General features: G+C 39.0%; 1 protein-coding gene across 1 annotated transcript in view; it reads left to right on the forward strand.

Moving 5' to 3' along the window:
* Nucleotides 1-24694, forward strand: part of LOC122793174 (stimulated by retinoic acid gene 6 protein-like) — a 953191-nt gene that overhangs the window by 780352 nt on the left and 148145 nt on the right. The window contains exon 14 of the mRNA XM_044060994.1: nucleotides 23471-23588. Within this exon, the coding sequence (XP_043916929.1) occupies nucleotides 23471-23588 (118 nt within the window). The remainder of the gene's footprint in view (nucleotides 1-23470; nucleotides 23589-24694) is intronic.

Genomic DNA, 24694 nt, shown 5'->3' on the forward strand with positions numbered 1-24694 from the left:
TCTGGAGAGAAAGGAAGAAACCAGCCACAGACTGACTGTGATCTCTGTGTGCTCTTAAGGGAAATTGTACTTCACTTTATGTGTATTTGTTATCCTTCCCGATGTGGACACCCCTCACTTGTGTTAGTGGTGAGGAATGAGGCCCCTTGATTACTAGGTCAGTGCACGGGCATCACATATTAATTGTTTTGCAGTGGTGGGATTTTCGCACCACATATTAATTGGTTGGCAATTGGCTTGTAGTTGTGTGGATAGTGAATTCCTGTAGCTTATGTGCAGTGATCTCTGAAGGTGTTTTTGTACTCTAAATCAGCCATGCAGTAAATATTCAGAGTTCAGATCACAATTGTTTTATTTCTTTTGTTAGCTTAGTCAGGGAGAGCAGGCAAGCATGTCAACAGAGGAGTATGGCAAGCTGTCAAGGAGTCAGTTGGCTGAGATGTGCCAGGCTAAAGGACTGGTGCATGGAAACCTGACTAAAGCAGACATGGTTGCAGTTTTGGTCACAGCTGCATCAGAAAACAGCAGTCAGGAGGGCGATCAGACTAGCCATGGAGAGGTGCAACACTCAGAGAATGGACAGCTCAACCTTTCTGCAGAAGACTTAAAAATCCATCTGGAGCTAAAAAGACTTGAGTTGGAGGCCAGGTGTTTGGAAACAGAAGCAGCAGAGAGACTGAGATGTCTACAGGCTGAGGAGAATGCAAAACTGCTACACCTGGAAGCTGAGGAGAAGGAAAGGCAGAGGCAGCATGAAAAGGAGCTGCTGACTCTTCACCAGAGTCATGGCTGTAATGGGGAAGGGTGTAACCAGACCCCAGAAGCACAAAAGGTCAGTAAATTTCTTCCGCAGTTTCAAAGGGGGATAATTTTGATAGTTTCATTCATATGTTTGAGTGGGTATGTAAACAGTTTGATGTTGACCAAAGGCTCAGGGTACAGTTCCCAACCCCCTTACACCATGGTAAAGCTGTAACTGTGTTGTCTAAACTTTTTCTCGTGATTTTTTTGATTATATTTCTGTTCAGAACTGTCTGTTAGAATTTTTTAAGCTAACACTTGAAACGTATAGGAAAAAGTTTTCTGAGCTTAGACACCAAAGATGAAAGTGTGTGTCAATATGTTGCTGAACTGAGCACTTATTTTCATAGGTGGGTGAGTGGATGTCAGGTCACCACTTTTGAGAGGCTGGGAGACCTTTTCATGAGGGAACAAGTCCTTAGCACTTTTCCTGAGGACATGAGGATCTGGTTAGCAGACAGACAATGTGCTACTTCAGATGAATTGGTGAAGAAGGGAGACCTATACCTAGCAAGCAGGGCATCCCTGCACAGGAAAGGGACCCCCAGTACTGCTCATGGGTCTAAAGGAACCCATGGTGGGCAGCCCAGACTGCCCCAACAGAATCTGCCATTAGCAGGGGAAGCCAATAGTCCAGGTACATGTCCAGGACCTAGGGTTAAATGTTTTGAATGCAACCAGTGGGGCCATGTGCCATACAGATGTCCACAGAGGCAAGGTGGGGAACAAAAGGCAAGAGAGCCAGTAAGTGGGAAAGACAAAATGCCAATAGTAGGTTGTCTTGAGACAACAGGGGTACCAAACTACCATCCTGCAGATGCCCTGATAGGGAAGGATTTGGATGAGGCATTACCATGTGTTTATGCAGTTACACGCAATCAGGCTAGGGGACAAAAATGTGGGTCTGGTAGCCTGGGGGAGATCCAGTCAGACCACATATTTGCAGTCAAGACTGGTGAGGTGGTTACTTCAGGAAAAGAGCTACTCTGTAGCAGTGAGACTGAAGGTGAGCCACAGCTGATTGTGGGTGCTGATGTTCCCTTGGACAGAGTGACTGCAAAGGTGGAGGTGAGTAGTAGTACTGGGCTGACAGTGAGGAACCACTGTCAGAGGATGCCAGACTTCATGTGGAAGGGAAGCTGGGAAGGGTTACAAAGAGAGAGAGTTGAGACAGGCTCAGCTCTCAGACCCTACATTGCAAAGCCTGAGGCAGGTAGCTAGTGAGGCACCTGATTCTCAAGGGAAGGGGGAATCTGTATAAGGGTTACTGTATCGAGAGTGGACCCCTGAGGGAGGGCTAGAAGGTGAGAGGATACAGCAGTTGGTAGTGCCTAGAGCCTACCATCTGGCACTTCTAGCCATAGTCCATTATATTCCCTTTGCAGGTCATATGGGCATAAAACATACAAAGAGACATATTATGCAGAACGTCTATTGGCCTGGAATTTCCAGAGATGTAACAGGGTACTGCAGGACCTGTGAGCAGTTCCAAAAGGTAGGCAAGGCAGGAATCAAGGTGAGAGCTCTTTGATGCTTTTGCCTGTGATTGAGGAGCCATTTCAAAGGGTAGCTATGAATATTGTGGAGCCTCTGAGTACCCCAAGTTCGGCAGGGAAAAAGTATATCCTAGTGGTAGTAGATTGTGCTACAAGATACCCTGAGGCAGTGGCTTTGTCCTCCATTAAGGCTGAAAAGGTAGCAAATGCTTTGTTAGAGATTTTCAGCAGGGTAGGTTTCCCAAAAGAAATACTGACTGACAGAGGTGCCAATTTCATGTCAGACCTGCTGGCTTCTCTGTCTGTGGGGTGAAGAACCTGAAGACCACCCCCACCACCCCAGACTAATGGTCTTGTTGAGAGGTTAAACTGTACAATCAATTCCATGCTATGTGCATTTGCAGACCAGTTTAAGAGGGAGTGGGATAAATATTTTCCCCATCTGTTGTTTGCTTGCAGAGAGGTTCCCCAGGAATCCACAGGTTTTTCACCCTTTGAGTTGTTTTATGGGCATAGGGTGAGGGGACCTCTAGATTTAATTTGAGATGAGTGAGAAGGTGATTGTGGATCTCACAAGGAGTCTGTTGTGGCATATGTCCTAAAGCTCAGGACAAGGCTCAGGGAAATCATGGGCTTGGCCCAGGAGAATCTGGCAGAAGCCCAACAACAGAAAAAGGTCTGGTATGACCGAAATGCTGGAGCTAGAGAGTATGCTGTCAGGCAGCAGATAATGGTTCTCATTCCTGTCAGACATAAACTGCAAGCAGCTTGGGAGGGACCCTACAAGGTGGTAAGAAAGGCAAGTGATGTTAACTACATGGTAGAACTGCTAGGACAGAGGCAGGGGCACAAATTGTACCATGTTAACATGATGAAACTTTACCATGATAGGGAGGCCCTTGTGCTGAGTATTTGCAGGGGATTGCAGGAGGAGTCTGAGGGAGATCTGGTGACTGATCTCCTCTGTGAGGCTTGGACTGACACCTCAGTGGAAGGGGTAGCAATGTACCAGCAGCTATCTCCTATCCAGGTTCATGAAATCCAAGCAATGTTACAGGAGTTTGGGGACAGGTTCACTGGGAAACCAGGGAACACCCACCTGGTGCAGCACCAGGTAGGTACAGGACCCCAAAGGCCTATTAGGCAGGCCCCTAATAGGGTGCCTGAGAGAGTTAAACAGACTCTGAGGGAGGATATACAGGAAATGTTGGAACTAAGGGTAATTCAAGAGTCCAACAGAGTCAGATGCTTACCCCATGCCTAGAACAGATGAAGCCCTAGAGCAACTGGGTTGATCTTACCAAGGGTTACTGGCAGGTGCCCCTGACTCCCAGTGCTAGAGAGAAGTCAGCCTTTGTGACTCCTTTTGGCTTATATGAGTTCACAAAAATGCCCTTTGGATGAACAATGCCCCAGCAACTTTCCAGAGGCTGGCAGATCATATCCTAGCAGGAGCAGGAGGGTTTACCCTTGCTTACCTTGATGATATTGCCATATACAGCCATTCCTGGCAAGATCACCTTCAACATGTCAGGGAGGTGCTGGGCAGACTACAGAGGGCAGGGTTGACCATTAAGCCCGGCTAATGTCAGGTGGGTATGGCAGAGGTCTTGTAGCTGGAACATAGAGTGGGGGATTGGTAAAATCAGACCAGAACCTGACAAAGTGGAAGCCATTTGGGTATAGCCTGCACCTGTTACCAAAAAGCAGATGAGGGCATTCTTAGGGACAGCAGGGTACTACAGAAAGTTTGTCCCCAGTTATAGTATCATAGCTGCTCCCCTCACAGACCTGACAAGGAATAACAGGCCAGATAAGGCAGTGTGGACCACAGCATGTGAGCAGGCATTCCAGAAACTTAAAGAAGCTTTGGGAGGACACCCTGTGTTAGCCAGTCCAGATTACAGCAAAGAATTTGTTGTGCAGGTAGATGATTCAAACCATTGGGTGGGGGCAGTACTTAGCCAGATTTCTTCAGAGAGAGAGAAGAGCACCCAGTGGTTTACCTCAGTCATAGGCTCCAACCCAAGAACACTATGCAGCTGTAGAAAAGGAATGTCTAGCCATAGTGTGGGCACTGCAGAAACTTCCACATTTATCTGTATGGAAGAAAATTCACTGTAGTGACAGATCACAATCCCCTAACATGGTTAAACAGAGCCAGCCAGCAAAATGCCAAGTTGCTAAGATGGAGCCTAGGGTTGCAAGCATATGATATGTCAGTGCTGCACTGCAGTGGGAGTAACAATGCCATTGCAGGTGGAGTCTCAAGACAGGGAATGGGGTAAGGTATACTCAGATAGACCTAACCTTCTCAAGCAATGTTTCTCTAGGGACACTTGAAAAACTAGCTTGAGTTCTCGGGGGGGGGTGTGAAGATATGTGAAGGCTGCCACCCTAGCTACCTAGCTAGATAGAATTCTGTAGATAATTCTGTCATTTGTAAATATTAATATAAGCCACAGGTTTGTTCTCTTAAATGGAAGAAAACTGTGTTAAATGTTGAACGTCAAAAATGTAACAACAGTCCACTCTGCTGGAAGAAAGCTCATAAGTCAAGCCTTGTATAACTGTTTGATCTCAAACTCAGTGCCCTGATATCTGGACCAGTAGATTCTTTCTGTTGTTTTGAAACCAGAGGTAACTGCTAGATTTTACATATATAATGTTTTTAATTATTGTGGTTTCCTGACCAGGTGCAAGATCAAAGCTATGTTAAACTCTTGAGTTCCTGTTAGCTTGGGAAACCAGAGAAGAATGATGTAATCTAAAATGAGTCAGCAGTGATGTATTATCAATTTAAAAGACTGTCTCAGAGACATAAAAATAGCATTTTGTCTAAAGCTGACAACAACTCACCAGTACTCTGCTTTGCTCTATATATAAGTTTATTAAGAACTGTGATTGCTCTCAGATATAGATAGAAAATAGTAAGTTTAGTCTAGCTGTTTTTCTGTATTGATGTCAGGACTATTCTACTGTATTATTTTAAGCATTTTCCTGTGATCTCTGAACTCTTGACTAGCACTGTGTAGTAAGAAGTATTGTCTTGTGCTTTTATTATTTATTATTAAATATTTTAAACCTTTCAACTGTGGGCTGTTTTGTGTAGAAATAATTTAAGCTCTAGAGTACATTGCATGTATATAGTGATACTGGTCACGCCACTCCAATAGCTTTAGCCTTGGGTCACACTTACCATTTGGATAATAACATTGCACAGTAATAATGGGACACCGTTTGGTAAGGGCCTTATTAGTAGCTGATATTAGTGGTTGGTGGCAGTGATTTCTACCTTATAGCCTGTCAGAGAAGGGGGCATAGCTGGAGAAACTGTGCCAGCCTTTCCCAGGTGTGTCTATGTGTTTGTATAAAACTCATATCTCAAAGTGTGTGCATGTGTGTGTGTGTGTGTGTGTGTGTGTGTGTGTGTGTGTGTGTGTGTGTGTGTGTGTGTGTGTGTGTGTGTGTGTGTGTGTGTGTGTGTGTGTGTGTCAGCTACTTGGGCAGGGACACGAAGAACTGGCTGGACAGAGAGGGTGCTGGAGGTTTCAGCTTGACCACTAGACTTGTACTCTATAGCTGTGCCAGTGGAGAGTGTTATTGGGGATCTGGAGAGAAAGGGAGAAACCAGCCCAAGAATGACTGTGATCTCTGTGAGCTCTTAAGGGAAACTGTACTTTACTGTGTGTGTATTTGTTATCCTTCCAGTGTGGATGCCCCTCACTGGTGTTAGTGTTGAGGATTAAGGCTCCTTGTTTGCTGGGCCAGTGCACAGGCATCACATATGCCAGGATTGATGAAAACATAATATAATTGTTAACAAAGGTAAAGCTATCACACTGATGTAGAATGTGGACATAATAGGCACACCTGCTCCCACAGCTTAAAGGTTATAGGCAAGTATATGTTTACCATTCATAGTCGTTTGCTGTATTTTACAATGGAATGCTTACATTCAGAGAACTGTTAAATGCCCTAACCTAACTTATCTTAATGAGACAGTACTCAAACTGAAAGCTTGTTATTGTTTGTCAAGACTCAGAAAAAATAATTTAAACTAGTTTGGAATATGTAATACTTGAGTGCAGAGAATATTAGAAAGTTCTGTCTTGACCCCAAAATGATGCTGGTGAACCTGGTCATTTGTACCTCACCTCACCCTGACATCAATATTTCCAGTGATGTGTTAGATATGCATAATATCTTCACTGCACATCTTGTAACTTTTCCCTACTGTTGTAGTACTATATATTGCCTACACCTTATACTTTATCTTACCCATATGATGTATTAATATTTATCTATATACATCTACATTTATTTATTTATTATTTATTTTACATTTGTTGACTGGGAATGTCTGACTGAGCTAAAGCCCTTTTTCAGCAGAAGCCTGGGGAGAAAAGCTCCAAATAGTTCAACAATTTAACATAACATAGAATAACATGGTTCAAAATAGTTCAACAATTTAAACATAACATAAAATAACACGGTAAATTAAAATCACATTCAGTAGTCACAAAAAGTTTACAAGTCTTAGGGCAAAAGGGGGTAGCAACAAAAGTAAGCACATTCAGTGGTCACAAAAGTTTTCAGGTCTTCAAAGATAGGGAGATAACAGCAGCAGCATGGGAAGTTACATAAAATAGGATCGGTAGTAAAGTAGTTATACTATGTTTTACATTAACAGAGGTAGTAGCTCCAGAGGTATTTGTAGATTTGGAGATAAGGAAGAGAGTTTGGCGGTAGCTAGAGTGGATGGAAATAGAGTAAGCTAAGCAGGGGAGATAGGGTTAATGTAGGGGAGGAGAGTAAGGAGTAAAGGGGATAGATGGTTGCCATTTAAGATGGATGTAGTCAGGGAGGGTGCATATAGTGGCAGATCCAATTTTTTTTAGATATTCTTTGGTGGCTGATTTAAATTGTTTAGGGTTTGTCAGGGTCCTGATTTCAAGTGGGAGTTTGTTCCATGCAATAGAGGGGTGTTTGCTATAAGTGTTGCACCCCATTTTTAACTTGGGTTTTTAGACCTCTAAGAGGTCTTGGGACGAGCTTCAGAGATGTCTTGTAGGGGAATAGTGGAAGATGAGGGATGATAGAGCTGGACAGAAAGCTGGTTGATATAGAATGGAGTGTATGATTTGGAGCTATGAATGGGGAAGCAGGTGTGGTAGTTCATGCCAGTTCCAGTATTTTAAGGATAGACAGTGGTGGGATTTATAGGGCTGTTGAGTTGCGAATCTTGCATATTTAAAATGATATATGTGCCTGTGAATTAACTTAAGATGTTTTCAGTGTGTAATTAAAATGAAAAAAAAAATGTTTTCAGTGTGCAACTAAAATGAAAAACATCTGTTATACAGTATCTGATTATGTCACTACTCTACCATAACCATAATTTATAAAAAACATTTAAATACTTACAGAGTGCAGTTTGAAGAACTGCACATTCTGTGTTTGACTCTGTTTTACCACCCTTATACATTAATTTTGCTAAAACACAGTAGATACCCAAGTCTGAAAATGATTCACTGCTATCAGCAGTCATAATTTATTGTGAAATAATTGTAGGCAGATGCCCCTAACTGTCACAGACACTTTAAACACTGTTTTCAATGTTTCTGCATCTCTAATCCAATCTGTGATCAGATATATTCAGTCTTGGATCTCAAGTGTGCTTTAACAAAAGCAAGGGGTTGTGTTATACTGTAGTGTAAATGGAGTGCTACACTTCTCAGTATGCCATTCTTCAGATAAGATGTTATATGATGAGATGTTAAACCAGGGTACCATATGCCTGAGCTGGTATTAACTCAGGTGAATGTAAACAATCTTACAATATGTATTGAAAAGAGTAGGAATTCTTTATTTAAACAAAATATACTCAAGATTTTATAAAATCAAACAATGTTTGATAACGTTTTCAAGACAACTTAAAATAAATTATTTAAATTAATAGTCAAATCTTCTTCTTCTACTTCTTCTTTCGGCTTTTTACTGGTTAGGGGTCACCACAGCCGATCATCTGTCTGCTCATGATTGGCAGTGGAGTTTTACAGTGTCGAGTTGCCAGCCCGGCACCCAACCTTCCACAGAAGGCACATACATGCACACACTCACACCTAGGGCCAATTTAGAGTGTCCAATCCACCTACTGCATGTCTTTGGGATGTGGAAGGAAACCGGAGCACCCAGAGGAAACCCAAGCAACCACAGGGAGGACATGCAGACTCCGCACAGAAGGCACCCCAGTCAAGAATCAAACTGGAGAATCTCTTGCTGTGAGGCAACAATGCTAACTGCTGCACCACCATGGCCGCCCTTAAATTAATAGTCAAATAAAAAGTAATAATATAAAAATCATTATCAAAAACAACTTAAACCATTATCTTCATTCTTTGCATCCCTTTTTTAATCCACTCAACCTTTTTGGCAGACCCATAGCCTTAATTTTCTCAACACTTCCTGTAAATACCATTCCTTATTATATAAAACTTCCTGACATCTTCCCAACCATATGATTCATGATCCCCAAAGCTATAATCTTCTTTACCCTTACAATATCATTATTCCCTTTTCTTCGTATTTCGTAAGTATAACCATTACAATATTAAATCATTTAACCTCTTCTCATTCAAAACTCTTATATATCTTTTCCGAAAAGCTTTCCTACTCTACTGCATTGCAAACACAAACAACGTGCATGACTACCACACATTTTCCTGTAGAACATATACTTTTTTCACACACCTTATAGTTCATATTGTTTGTAACAGACAGCTTCCCTAAGGAAATTCTTCACAAATAAAATCTGACCATCATTGTACACTTTTTTTAAATTACTTTCTCTTCTTTATTCCCTCCTTTTCTTCTTTGTATTTTTTTTCTTCAAGCAAATCCAGATTTCAAAAAAGTCTCTATAATACCTTTCTACCAATTTGTTTCTGTTTTTTTTTCAAAAACTATCCAACTTCACCTTCCATTAAAATAGACTGTACAGAAATTCTTTTATTTCTTCCCAGAGTAAATATTACTCTCTCCACATTGCCTACATTTCCTAAACAAAAGATTACCCAAAATATTATTTTTATTCTCCTTGATCTTACTCAATATTTTATTTATTTATTTTTATTTATTTTATTTTACATTTGTTGACCGGGCTAGCCTGACTGGATACATGTCCATTTTCAGTAGAGGCCCGGGGAGATAAGCTCCACTTTAAACTAAATAAATCAAGACAGAACAAAAGACCAAAAAAAATCTAAATACATATACATGAAGATCTTCTTCAAGAACTTGAATTATACAGAATTAAATTATACAGACTGTGACTACAGAGTTTAACAAGGCAAAATACAATGCTATTACCATGGGAAAGTGATTGATATTCACCATAAGTATATTGGGTAGGAATGTACCTTTACAATGATGTATATAGGTTATAAAAAATATAACACTGAGAAATAAGAAAATTATTAAATATATGTACATAGAGGAGTAATTACAGTCATAGTGAAAGAAATAGTTGGTCTATATACAAGGTGGAAGACGTGCTCACTGCAAAAAGAATGTTGTAAAGAACATACTCAGTGATAGTTCCTTGGGAATAAGATACTAAGAAGGGAGTGAGGGATGAATTTACTAATTTTGCAAAGTGGGTTATTGGAGGAGAGTTATAGAATAATGTTATACTGGGGGGGGGGGGTGTTAGGGTTAGTACATGGACATAGCCGTTGTGTTTTTAGTTGAATTTTTAGTTGCTTTTTAAAGAGTGGTAATGATGAGAGAGATGTAAGTTTTGTGGGAAGCTTGTTCCAAATCTTCCCCACTGTATTAGAGAAAAGAGAATCACCAGCCTTGTTGTGGGATTTCTGGATGGTAACCAGTAGTTTATTTGCTGAGCAAAGGGTAGTAAGGTTTGTGTAGGGGGAGATGAGGCTACTGAGAATAGGATTATTACTAGGCTGGTACAGAATCTTATGGGTAATGGGGAGTTGTTGAAATTCTAGCTGGTTATTTAGTTCTAGCCATCCTAAAAGTTTGAGATTTAGACAGTGATGAGTTCTAAATGGGGACCCAGTAGCAAACCTGGCAATATTGTTATAAGAAGTGGTCAATTTGTTTAGGTTGCTTTTGGAAAGATTAGTATAAATGGGTGAGGCATAGTGGAGGGTGGAGATCAGATGGGTCTGGGCAATAGTATATCTGGCTTCTGGGGTGAGAAAAGGTTTTATCCTATACAAGGATCCAAGTTTTCTGTTTACTGTTTTAATAGTGGCATTAATATGTGAGTCAAAGTTGAGGTTGTGATCAATCATTACACCTAAGAGTTTGGTAGTTGGATCAGGAGCAATGATTGTACCGTCGATGTATGTAATAGAGAAATCTATTGGGGCGGATTTAATAGTTGGAGTAAATAGTAATGGTTTGTTTTTTTTTTTGGCATTTAGGAGTAGGCAACCTTGTTGGAACCAGTTTTCTACTAGGTTAAATACTGTTTGGGTGATGGATTGGAGTTCAGATGAAGTGGATGCTTTACAAATCAAAGTGGAGTCATCTGCATATTGTATGCAGGTAAGTAGAGGTAAATTTGTAGAAAGGTTGTTAATGAATATGGAGAAGAGTAGAGATCCCAGGATAGAGCCTTGAGGGACACCAAGGGTAGTAGGTAATAGACAAAAAATAAATATAAAGACACCATGTGTACTGAAGGATGTCATAAGCTTACCTCCTTTTACCTTTTCCATTATATATAAAATTCCTTTTTTATCAAATATAATCTCAAACCTTAAAAGAGAGGGGGGGGAGAGAGAGAAGACCAAATCCAGGATTTTTCTTTCCCTTGCTGAATTCAACAGAAAGCTACCTGCCACATGACTTGCAATCAGGGTTGCCAGACGTCCCTATTTCAGCGAGACTGTCCTGGGATCAGCAGCCCGATCCCGAGTCCCACACTGCCAGTTAAAATCCCGGCAAAACAGCCTCCACTTTGTTTTTTTTTTGATTGGCCTGTATGCCGGTATACGACCAGATTAAAAAAAATCACAAAACGGAGCTAATGACTTGAAGTAGCTTAATTTTGCGATTTATTTGATCTACTCGTATAACGGCATACGGGCCAATCAAAAATCGCCAAACATGGAGCTACTTATGTTTAATGCGGAACTGCAATGTTTTTTTTTTTGGTCTTCACTTAGTCTGAAAGATCTTTTTTTTATTTTGTCCCTACCTGGCCCATTGGAAATCTAGCAACCCTGCTTGCAATTCTCATCAACACTCCATTCATCAAATATGTAAGGTGACTTGAAAGTCCTCCATAAACTAACCCCCTCTTTCATTTTATCTATCACCTTCCCAATTTGTTGTTAAACACACTCACTACTACCAAAAAATACTTAAAGTGCTCATCTTCCTCAAAATGATTAATTTAAACAGCAGGAGGCTAAATTACGCATTTGTTTCCTGAAGTCATGTAAGCCATAAAACCACTTGCTTCCTGAGAGCTTTTCTCCAAAATCATCTACTGAAAACAGACTTCATTAGATTTATAATATCTGATAAGTGATGTGAATTACAAAAAATGTAATTTATGTTAGTTTTTTGGTAGTTAATGGGCTATACAGTGATTTTAGTATCAAAGGTCAGTCTTTTGATACTAGTTTTATATTGCAGATTTATGAAAGCAAAATCTGTATTTTTTTGCCAAAAATACTAGTATTATGGTTGAACAAAGAGTTATATCTCTCTAAGTGTACAAGATAGATGAAATATATCAGTGAGAGAACTGCAAATTATCATATAACATTGGCATAATATTTCAAAAAAGATGGCACCATTTGTTCACATGTAGGTTACATCGCTTTTATAAAATGAATGCGATTATGGAAATAAAGATTATAGACATAACATCATTACTAACAGACCATTTATATTGCAGAATGTCTTCACATTACACCCCATGTTTGTACGTCACTTACTAGTTGAATGCATCACCCCCAGCAAGACAATCTCACACTCTACATTATTAATGCAAACATGGAAACATGTCATAGTTCATAGCTTTTTGCAAACAGTCCTTAAGAACTGCAGCTCTGCACATCTCATGCTGACTATTCCACTGGCACGCTTAGCAAATCCTATCAGCTTGTCACTGCCACCTTGTTGACTTAGTTTTACGTATATTCCTTTTCAAGGAGTTCAGAAATTAAATTTTGAAAGCAATGATGAGTCTAGCTGTTTCAGGAGTACAGTGAAGTCTTCAGTAAAGATGATTATATCCTTACAGGATACACAGGAACTCTGCTTTCCTGATGACTATATTCTAGTCGAAAGTAATGAGTTAAAGTAAACTCCACCTGTTTTATTACATCATCAAAAGCTTTGCTCTGTTCTTTATTTATTTTTAAACTTACTCATGTTAAATTTACTTCTATGTCTTTAAATAGGTTTATCACCTACTATCTACTCTTTGCAGCTAAAATTAAATTATTTACACATATGAAACAACTAGGAATCTCTACACCTTGCAAAATTTGCCATATTCCTTGGATGACATTTTTACTTTTCAGTGCCACTGGATTCATTAATAGATCAAAAATGACCCACCTAAAGGACACCCCTGCCTATTCCTTTTTTGAACCTTATCTTCCTTCTCAATTTCCTATTGACTAATAGAAACACCCTTGAATTTTTGGACGTTACCACATTTCTGTGCCCTTTACAAAAACACGTACCTTCTCAGAATGTCCCATACCTGCTCATCACCTAAACTATCATAAGCTTTAGCTATATAATAAACCTTCCTCCTCCCTCTTTTAATCTTATATCCTTCACTAATTATTTAACTAGTACTAATAATCCCATCACCTACTTTCCTATCAACACACACATTCATTCACACATATACTCTCATATTATTTCCTGCATTCGTACCTGCAAAATATTCAGTAAAATCGTGTAATCAACATTGCATAAAACTTTAGGTTTACAATGTGTTAAATCTTTTTTATCTCCCTTGCTACAAATAACCGTTATTACCATATGCACCACTCTCTCATTCTTTATCCTTCTTCTAAGGCGGTCATTCGAAATTTCCACAAAAATCACCTTGTCCTTGTTGTCCATATCCTTACAGAAGTCATACCCCATTCCTTAACCACAGCTATTATTTTATTTAGTTCATCTAATGTAGCATCTTTGTCTATAAATTCCTTAAAATCTGTACCGATTTTCTGTACTTTCAGGGTCTTTTTTTCCTATTCCATCATCCTTTGTATATATTATTTAAAAGTAACCATTTACGACATCCATAACCTCCTCCTATGCCCATTTGTCTTCCTTTTCATCAAACAGATGTTCAAAAAACATTTTCATTCTTCTTCACAGCCTTCCCTAGTAAAAGTGTAATCTCCTGTTTTCTATCCTTGAAAAATAGTTCAGCTCTTTCACGTGTCTACCTTTTAAAAATACTTTTGCTTTCTCACGACCTTCCTCATTTTTGCTGTTCTTCTCTTTCATCTCCCTTTCTTTCTGAAGAACTGAAACACCCCCTTTTCCAACCTAACCACATACCACAAACCCAATTCTTTATATATTGCCTTTTATCTTACCTAAGATCCCCTTTCTTCAAATGAAGTTCTTTCTTGCATTTAGTTTTAAAAATCACATCACCACCTGTTACCCCCTTTTTTAAACACCTTTATTGAATTATTACTTGTGACACAGGCAATTTTACATTTATACAAAAATATTCAAACTGTATTAACAAATTAAAGTTAACAATCATTGTAATTCACATTTATTGCTATATATCATATTACCTAAGCAATATTACAGAAATTATTCAATTATTGTCCCTTTTTTAAACAAGAAACATCTTTATTAAACCATCACTTACACCATAAGCAACCGTGCATTTATATAAATGAAAACAAACCATACTGACACACCCCAGTTGCAAACATTATACATCACTTATAATCTACCCAATCATTTTCAATCAAACATTACATAGCTCATTTAAGTCCTGCCTTCTTTTAAACCTCATTCCTCCCCTGTATGTATTGTTCCTACAATTCCCATTTTTCATATGTAATTTGCTCGTACCCTTTTCTAAAGATCTCAATTCCAGTTGTTTTAACTATGTTACTATATTCACTACTTCTAATATAGTTGGTTTAGATTTTGATTTCCATTTTCTAGTAATTGCTTTCTTTTGGCAGCCACCATAATAAGACACAGCAAGGCATTACCATGTCTAGACAATTCCGATTCTGTATCATAGCTCAGAAAAATCATCTCCCTCTTCAGACCAATCTGCCCACGCAGCATCTCTGACAGTGCATCCTGCAGGAAATCCTTAAAGTCCACCAATCCACTGCATGCCCGGAAAATATGTTTCCAAGTGCCTCTTTCTTCCTCTTTACACGTCCAACATTTGCTGTCTACCCGAGGAAAAATTCTCTGGAGTCTACTTGGGGTATAAAAATATGTATGTAAACATTTCCAAGCAAAAATTCTAAATCTTCTAGATTTTGTTGCATGTTTGGGAGACATACATACATCCTCCCATTGTTTCTTTGTCAATGTCTTGTCCGGTATCTCTTTCCAATAATTTCTAACCTCCTCTGATTGATTCTTATAGTTATCATGCAATATTTATATGCTCTACTAATTATTCCTTTTTTAATGGCAACTTCTGTTCTAGATTCTACTAAAAACTATACAGTGCTGGTCTTTCATTTAAGACCCCCCTATTTCTTTTTCTTTGCCTATACTTTGATATCAATCATTGATAGGGAAGGCAATCTCTAACCTGCAGTCCAAATAAATTCTTGGCCTCTTCCCATTCTATTACTTTTCCCTCTCTAGTTATTTGCTCCCAATACCTTGGCTCCTTTACTCTTTTATTGTTATATGCTCCTCCTGTAGACCCTCTGTTAACTCCTTCCATGACCTTTATCATGTCCCTTATGCTATTCATCTTTTTAGGCCATTTTCCACCTCAGTTACTATCTCACACTATTTGTATATGGTCCAATGATAAAAAAGTACTACATAATTACCACTCTTAACCTCTTATAAAGTATTAAATCTGTCTCTGTTCTCAACCTACCCTTATAATACAAGAAAATGTTATCCTATCCTACACCTTAATCTTCTGTGCTTAAACATTCCTTGCACTTATTTACATCTTGTGACATTTTCCCTTTATCCTTCCTCATAGTATAATTAAAATCACCCATTATGATAGACAAATCAGCTAACAATAACTGCTTTGCATCTTCAGAATATGTAACTGTCTCATTGTAAGTTCCACTGGCTTAAATGACTGCAAACCTACACACACTTACATCAATACTATCACAAATCATCCTTCTGCCATGTTTAATAATTACAACACCCCTTAACTTTCCTACTTCTGTACAAAACTACTATTTCTGAACAAGCACCCCTATTTTCCATACTGCGGCATTACCCACCAATTTTCAAATTGTTCCCATTTTCCTTCCTAGCATGGCTAATACTTAGTTGTCCCAATCCCATTTTAACAACAATAACTTCCTTAAGTCATTTATAATTTTATTCACATTTAAAGAAACTGCAGTGAAATTATCCATCACTTTTTATATTATTTTTTCTTCCTTTAGCTCTCATGTTTCTCTGTCTTCTATGTTGCTTATTACTGAACCACTCAACTGTTCCTGTTTTGGTGGAACATTCTTATTTCCAGGCATAATTTACCCCTGCAAGTGATGTACATATTTTTGGAGGTATGTCAGTGTTTTAAGGACTGATTTACCTCTTCACAAAATTTTCTAAATCCCCTTCATCACACATGATGTTTGAATCTTTCTAGTACACAGAACACCACACTACATGACCAACATACTAGTGGCTCCAATAATTTAAAGAAAGAGGATACGCACATTCATTTTACCTTCACTTTCTTTTGTTAAGTTCTCATCAGTATTTAATTTTGACATAATTTCATGTGTTGCTTCACAGTCATACGAAATATCCCCCACTTTCTCTCATTCTGAACATTAGAATTCACACTGTATAAATGCATGTCCCTTTTACCACATTTTCTATATCATTTATTTATTTTTATTTATTTTATTTATTTAACATTAACCAGGAATGTCTGTCTTGGAACGAAGACAATTTTCAGTGGAAGCTCCAGGAGAAATGCTCCAGACGCATGTCTTTGTAATGTGGAAGGAAACCGAAACACCCAGAGGAAACCCACACGAATGCAGGGAGGACATGCAGACTCCACACAGAAGGAACCCCAGCCGAGAATCAAACAGGAGAATCTCTTGCTGTGAGGCAACAAGGCTACCGCTGCAAATTTATAATGGCATTTATTTCTTAGAAGATCCTATTTCCCACAATAAAAGCAAGTTTTAGGCTACCCTAATACAACATAACATCTAGCTTCTTTTATCACACACACACACACACACACACACACACACACACACACACACACACACACACACACACACAATACACAACTGTATTTTTTTCAGTTCCAAAAACTACCCATGATTCCTTACCCCAGTCTCCATTCCTTTCTCTTTCATCACTGATTTTGCAATGTCTGACATAGATTGGTATTAAGTTTTTAAAAGAAAGCTCATTATCACTTTCAATACCAACAGATATAAATTGCAAAAAAAAAAAAAAACTTTTCTGTACTAATAAAGTCATATTTGAAATGACAAAATTATTTAATCGCACCATGTCCTTCTTTTTAGTAAAGGATTTCACAAATTTTCAAGCCAGCTTGCGAGCCTCAAAAAATATCCGCAAAACTCTGCACCTAAATGAATAATGGGACTAATGTTAGTAGTTCTGAAGTTTAAAGATTTTACGGATGTATCCCACAACACATACCTGTCTAGTTTACTTCCTTGTCAGTTTCAAACTTGCAATGCCAACTTCTACCTTCTCATCAGTCCCAAGATTAGCCACGTACAACTAGAACTAGAGCTCTCTACCTAAATTCTATCCTGCCAATGTACAGCTCTTCCTCCTTATGATGACATCCTGTCTGCCTGATCATGCTCTCCTTTCTTCTCCACCTCTCATCTCATCTTAGCTAATTCAGCCTGTCAGCATAATCATCAGCTGTGGAAAACTCTCTTTTCAGGAAAGGAAATACTTCAACAATGTCACTCAAAGATACCAGCTTCTCCAGCCCTGGCTCATCCAAAATCATCTTATCATCCAAACTTCCCTGGGTAAGGGTTATGATGTCAGTGCTAGTCCCACCATTTCCAGCACTAATGTCAGCATACACTGTGATGGCATCCTCTGCTGTAACACCCTCCTTCATCTTTCTGATAAACTGTATCCTCCAGCATCACCCACTGAAAAGAGATGGGGAATTTCTCTGATGCCCTGGCCAAATTTCTCCTGGACAGTATAAATACCTCCTCATGTCTCCCCTGAAATACTGCATAGACCTAATGGGACAAGACAGGTCAATAAAACAAAAATAGTGATAAATAAATTCTAAATAGGTGAAGAACAGTCACAAAAACAGAATGAAGGCAATAAGAGCCATGGAATCCACCAAAAGTAAGGTTATTTGCCAATATAAGTAGAAAATATGCCAGAAAATCCACAATCACTTCAGTTTATTGCAAGCAAATATAAGAGCTTTCATCCCAAATAATGCTCATAGGAACTTCATCAGATACAAACATTACACAAAAATGCATGCATTTATCCACCTTTATTACATGATGTCACTTCCTCTTCTAAATAAATACATAAATTAAACATTATTTTAAAGGCTAAGGAAAAAGAAGAAGAAGTAGCAATGCACCTTAAAAATATAAACTACTACAACCACAGACGTGCATTAAAATGTGATGGGCATTACTTCTAGATAGCAGATTGTTTGGTGCTAATGTCTGGGTGAGGCTAAGTTACTGGATCTCCTGAAGAAAGCCAGAATCTTAAATTATGCAAGAAGACCGAAATGGATCTAAAAATAAAGGACAGATGGATGCAGATGTATCAACATTTACACCGAAAAAGAGTGCAAGGAGCATAGTTTGGAATCCAGGAGGTGGGTCTTAAGGTTTGCTCTGAAGTATTTTGGATTTACGATTTGTCTTAGCTCTTGTGAAAGAGTATTCCAGTATTTGGATACATATGAGGAATACACACCATGTTTATTGTTTGGTCGACAAACTTGGGCAAGATATGTGTCCTTAGACCTGAGAGAACTAGATGGGGGGTTACTGTCTTCATTGATTGACTTTTTGATAACTGTGGATTTCCAAACAGTTTAGCAGGTTGAGTGCTAGGCAATCATGGGTGTTACTTGGAAGGTTGGTTGCACATTTTGCTGCAAGAGTGAAAGAGAAGGCCTACAAGAGGGTAGTGAGACCAGCTATGTTATATGGGTTGGAGACAGTGGCACTGACAAAAAAGCAGGAGTCACAGCTGGATGTGGCAGAGTTAAAGATGTTAAGATTTGCACTGGGTGTGACAATGGTAGACAGGATTAGGAATAAGTATATTAGAGGGTCAGCCCAAGTTGGACAGTTTGGAGACAAAGCCAGACAGGCGAGATTGCATTGATTTGGACATGTGCTGAGGAGGGATGTTAGGTATATTGGGAAAAGGATGCCAATGATGAAGCTGCCAGATAAGAGGAAAAGCGGATAGCCTAAGATAAGGTTTACGGATGTGGTGAAAGAGGGCATGCAGGTGTTTGGTGTGACAGAGCAAGATGCAGAGGACAGAAAGAAATGGAAACAGATGATCTGCTGTGGCGACCTCTAATGGGAACAGCCAAAAGAAAAAGATTATAACATTCTTCCAGTTTTGCTAAAAGAGAGGACTTCAGATTTGTTAGTAAGTTAAGAGACAGTAGATATGAAAGGGCAGTATTTTTTCTAGATTGTAAGATGACATATAGAGATGCTTTGTAGAAGAGACCTAGGTTCATGTTTATTTTAATAGTATTTTGGATATGTAGGTAAAATTTTAGACTAGCATCTATGGTAACTCCAAGTAATTTAGTAAGGATGGCAACCTCAATCTAGTGTTTTGCGCGAATGATATAGTAAAGGTATTTCTGTAATCAGAATATGGTTTTGTGATGAAAAGTAGAATTTTTGCTTTCTCTGGGCTCAGGAGAAGATTAGAGTGGTTCAAGAAAGGTTTGATGGAGCAGTAGGATTGTTGTGTAATAGATTGTAACAATGACATGCTTTGAGCTGAGTTGATTAAAGTGGAGTTGTCTGCTTACTGAACCAGGAAGCCTTGCCCCAATGCAGTACGAAGGTTGGTTATAACAATATTGAAGGGGAGAGGACCTAATATTGAGCCCAGAGGGACACCAATGGTTATTAGTAGGTAGAATGAGTAACATGTTTGCCATATGACACACTGTGTCCATTCTAAGAGACAATTTTTAAACCATGCTATAGTAGAGGTGGAGAGACCGAGGGAGAGTAAAGTTTGTAATAGTTTAGCATGGGTGACTCTATGAAATGCTTTTGCTAGGTCCAAGAATATGGAAGAAATTAGTTTACCTTTGTATCTAAGTTGATTTATTAATTTTATTGTGTTATGGAAGAAGAGAAGAGCTGTAGTGGTACTATGTGAAGGACAAAAGCCACATTGAGTGGGAGACAGTAGATTGTAATCTAGGAGATACTTTAGCAGTTGAGAATGTGAACATCTTTCTAGAATTTTTGACAAGGGAGAGAGTATGGTTATCGGTCGATGGTTGGATAATTCTACTTATTTTCCTTCATTATGTAGTGGGGAAATATATGTGTTTTTCCTATAGCTAGCTCTCATATCTCTTAAAGACAGAAGCCGGCAATGAATATTCCTAGCTAACATACCCTGAATATAAAGTTTTAGCAACCTTCTAACTAACATTCCCTTCCTGACAGACATACCTACCCAGTTAAAATGCACACCTTACAAAGGGACACAGTTGGGGTGGGTTGCATGGCTAGGCTTATAAAGGCCATGGTAGTTATTAGCCTAGTATATACCTATGAACCTGTAAAGGTCCTCCACAGGGACAAGGTGTTATTTCCTCCCCAGATGGTGACTGAACAAGGCCTGTATAACATGGCCAAAGAGGACTTCCCCTTGAACTGGCATCTGAGATCCCAAGATTCTTACTAAGGGAAGACAGACTCAGCCATGCTATCCTGTGCAAGTTTATGTCTAAGAATACAACCTTAATCAAATTGCCCACACAATGAAAGTTACAGCAGGCGACATATAAACCCATTTTGGAAGCCATAGTCAGAGTGTCTTTGAGATCCTTCTTCAGCCCAGACTTAGGAAAGTACTCAAGCTTTTTGTTGAAACCTGACTTATGTTATGGGGCTGACGAGTAAAGATGGATAGCTTGGAGCCCTAGGTCCAGTGGGGCAGGGGAGTATGTGCTCCTACCACATTTGTTTAGTGCTTTGGACTCCTTGTCAAGCTGCAGAGTGGCAAAGTGCTGTAGCCTTTGGAGCTTGTGCTGTACCAAGAAGATCACACAAGAGTCTCAGAGTAATAGTTAGGGGCTATGTGCATTCAGGATGAGGACTGTAGAGGGTTTCTTCCTTCCTTCTTAAGGAATGAGGGGGTAGAGTCAGGGTACCTCCACACTGATCACACTGCTTGAATAGCATCCTTATTAACTTGTTTTGTGGGGTAGAATGACCCATGGCTCCTCAGACTTATTATCCAGATATTCTGCAAGGCATTTCTGATGAGGCAGAATTTGGAATAGAAATCTATACTGCTGTTCCTCATAAGCCTGATGGCCTTTTCAAAGAAAGGGGCATTCATTGGGGAAACAGAAGGAGATTTGTACTCACAATCCTTGTCCTTCTTGGAGCCACTGGTCTCTGGATCTGATGACTCCTCAGAGAATCCTGACTAAGATGACTACCATACACTCCACTACCCACATGTATAATACCACTCTCTGTATAGCATGAAAGTGTGCGTGGAACTGGCACATGCTGATTATGAAAAGAGGGGACTCATAAGTAACTTCATGCCTACCAACGGCAGGGTGTGTGGAAGAAAGGCCTGCACTGGGCCCAGCACAGACTTCATAGCATATTATATAAGGATTTGTTCCTATATCTATGACTCAAGTTCCCACCAGGCATTAAACATGGGACATTTCAAAGATGCCACTCTTCAGAATCAGACTGATCAGCCTCAAACTCAAGCCAGTCAGCCAGCAGCTGGACAGTGTCAGCTTCCTGAGACACATCCAGAAGATGGGATTGTCCCCCCATCATTCATCTTCCAGCACAGTGAAGGACTGGCACAGACTGAAGCCATCAGTAGCTTAACATGAGTTTAGCACTTACAGGAGCCATGACTTGGCTCAACACTGGACATATCTGAAGGATAGGTAAGCTATGAACTACTGTCCAAGTTTATGCCCCCAAATCAATCCTCTGACCTATGTATGCAGCTGCATGGTGGACTACATGTAAGGATTTACTGATGGCCATCTATTTAGTCATCACCTGGGGGGTAAAGGCTTCATGTCTGTGAGTGGTAAGTCTGAAATGCTGACACTTAGGGCAATGTTTAATGTCATACACATCCTTGAGACAATAAAAACAACACCAGTGAGATCATGGCTTGTTAGTTGATAGCCTCAAAGACTCTGAGTGCTTGTTAGAGATGTGAATGCAGAATTTCACTAATAGGAAAGACTGTCATTTGAAGTGTGCAAATGGGAAAAAAAGAACTGAAAGGCTTGGGGTAGGAGCGTTTACACATATGTAGCTATTATATTATGCTACAAAATGAATCAGAATAGACACACATATGTCCTTGTGCAAGGTAAGTTTTTGCTGTTCTGATTGGTGGGAAGAAGATCTCAACCACTAGCCCCATCAAGGAGGGTGTTCATTGTCAGACTATCAATTCCACGTTCAGGGCTATATTTGCAACATCAATATTGAAAGTAACATAGGCAAGAGTTGTCAGGATCTGTTACAGAGAAATAGATTGTTTATAATTAATGCATAGTGTATCTCAGAGAGAAAATATATGTTTCTAGTAGGTATTACTCATCCATCTTTGTTTCCAAGTCATATACAGAGTCAAGATATCTCAGCAAGTAAACTCATATTTCAAAGCATTCTCAAACAGTTATCTTACAAATAAATAAATAAATATTATTTCAAACAGTGGCTTTTAAAAATGCCATTTCTAAAATGCACCTGCAGTCAGAAAATACTTTCTGCTTTAATGGGAGATGAAACAGCCAAGAAATGCAAGGGATGGATGGCAGAAGAAATTAAAGATAAATGTACAGCATAGTGTGGGAAAAGACACTAATGTGTATGTTCAAAGAATTTATCACTTACTATAGAGTATAGATCTGTACAAATACATTTTAATCTGTATTCTGAAAGTGTGGCAGAGCAAACCTTGACTGAAAGAATGATGAACAGTTCAGCTATTCAGTAGTTGGAAGGTATGACCCAATGAAAGGAGATTGGCTTGATGGTACAAATATCTTATGCACTTTGTGCCTCATCTCACATTATGTACAAATAGCTTATGCACTACATGCTTCATTTCACATTCTGTACAAATAGCTTATGTACCATGTGCTTCATCTCACATTCTGTACAAATAGCTTATGCACTATGTGCTACATCTCACATTCCGTACAAGGGTATGGCCTAGGAGGGAGCAAAATTGGAATGTTCTACAGACCACTTTCTGCAGTATGGAAGCAGTCATGTGTGCCATGGCTTCAAATAAATGTGCATGAGGATAGAGGACAGTGCTGGGGAAGCAGCCAGTCAGAGGAAGATAGCAGATATGCAGTTTGACTGTTTGTTTATGTGCTATCATTCCAAGCATTGAACAGTCAGGTAGGTAATATCCTGGAAGTTTGGCTTTTCCCATAGGCCACACATAAGCACATGTGACAAACCAGCTATAGTGGTACACTTCCAATGACACTGGTATTTCTTGAATACATATGTCACTGGGAGGTGAATGAATAGAAGTAAATGTTGATGAAGAAAAACATATTCCTGATCTTGTTTTCTAATTTTATTGTATTTGTCTTAGTACTTGCTGAACATTTTATGTGTGCTCTGCTTTTTATGCTGTTACTCATGTGTAATTTCTACTTTCTATAGGTTATTTCATAATGCACATTGTCCAGTTCCTCTTTGGGTTGTTTGTTGCGTACAGTTTTGCTCTTCCAATCAAGCATGGACAGGGGTTACAGATGTTGAAAGGATATGGAATTGGTGTGTAAGTTCACCGGCCTTTTTATACAGTCTTTTCTACCAGTTACATAACATTTACGTATTTAATGCTCTACTATTGGTGTGTTAAAATAACATCTTGAATTAATCTAAGTCAAATCACACAGCTCTTTGTAAAGCCAAGAGGCAGCATGAGCCATAAACTCAGAGCTAAGGACAGCAAAATCTTACTGATATTCATAGTGTCTCAGTTGACTGGCTATTAAAATGTACTTATTTAACTTTCACTGTGTCAGATTAATTGCAGCCAAGAATATAATACCAGAACAACAGAACACTTTTTAATCACCCTGTAACTCTGTAATTATCTGTGCTTTGCCCCCTTTTCTGAGAAAAGACCCCATTTCTGAGAACACACAAACTGGCACACACGGAGCTGAACTGATTCTTTAAGAGAGAGAGAGACAGATAGTGGCAAAGGGCACATATTTCAATATGAGGAATAAATAAATATTAAGATAAAAAGCAGTAAGTAAAAATAGAGGGTTCGAAATGCATGCAGAAACTTAAGACAATGCAATTGTGAAGTAAGATGATGCCCAATAGTTAGCCAGGATCACATATGTAAGTATTGTTTAAATAAGCAAATAAACAAGGCAGTTCAAGAAGCCTTCTGCTATTTAAGTTACATTTCTGTTTTTGCAATGTTTGAGTACTGGTTTTCATGTCATATCATATCATACACAGGCAAAGAAGTAGATAAAATCAAACCAGAAGTAGATAAAATCAAGTAGCAACTGTATGTGCCAAAAAACAAAAGAAAGAAAATAAGTTGAAGGATCAGATGAGAAGGCAAGAAATGCGGAGATGCATAAATATAGTTGCAAGTATAGAAAGCTCTTGGAACAACCTCATGTTGATCGGGATCGAACACAGGAATGGTTAAGGAAAGGTGAATTTAAACCAAAAGACAAAAGGTTAATATTGGCGGCTCAAGATAGTTGACTATGGTTTACAAAGTCCATTGATCATCTAGGAGAAACAGAGAAATGTAGGTTTTGTAAAACAGACTTGGAAACAGCTGTACATCTTGTTGCTGGTTGTGATATACTAATGGCAGAAGGACTGTATACTGAAAGGAATAATAATGTA

This window comes from Protopterus annectens, chromosome 2.part0 (assembly GCF_019279795.1).
Source record: "Protopterus annectens isolate FY-2018-M chromosome 2.part0, PAN1.0, whole genome shotgun sequence".
Classification (NCBI taxonomy): Eukaryota; Metazoa; Chordata; order Ceratodontiformes; family Protopteridae; genus Protopterus; species Protopterus annectens.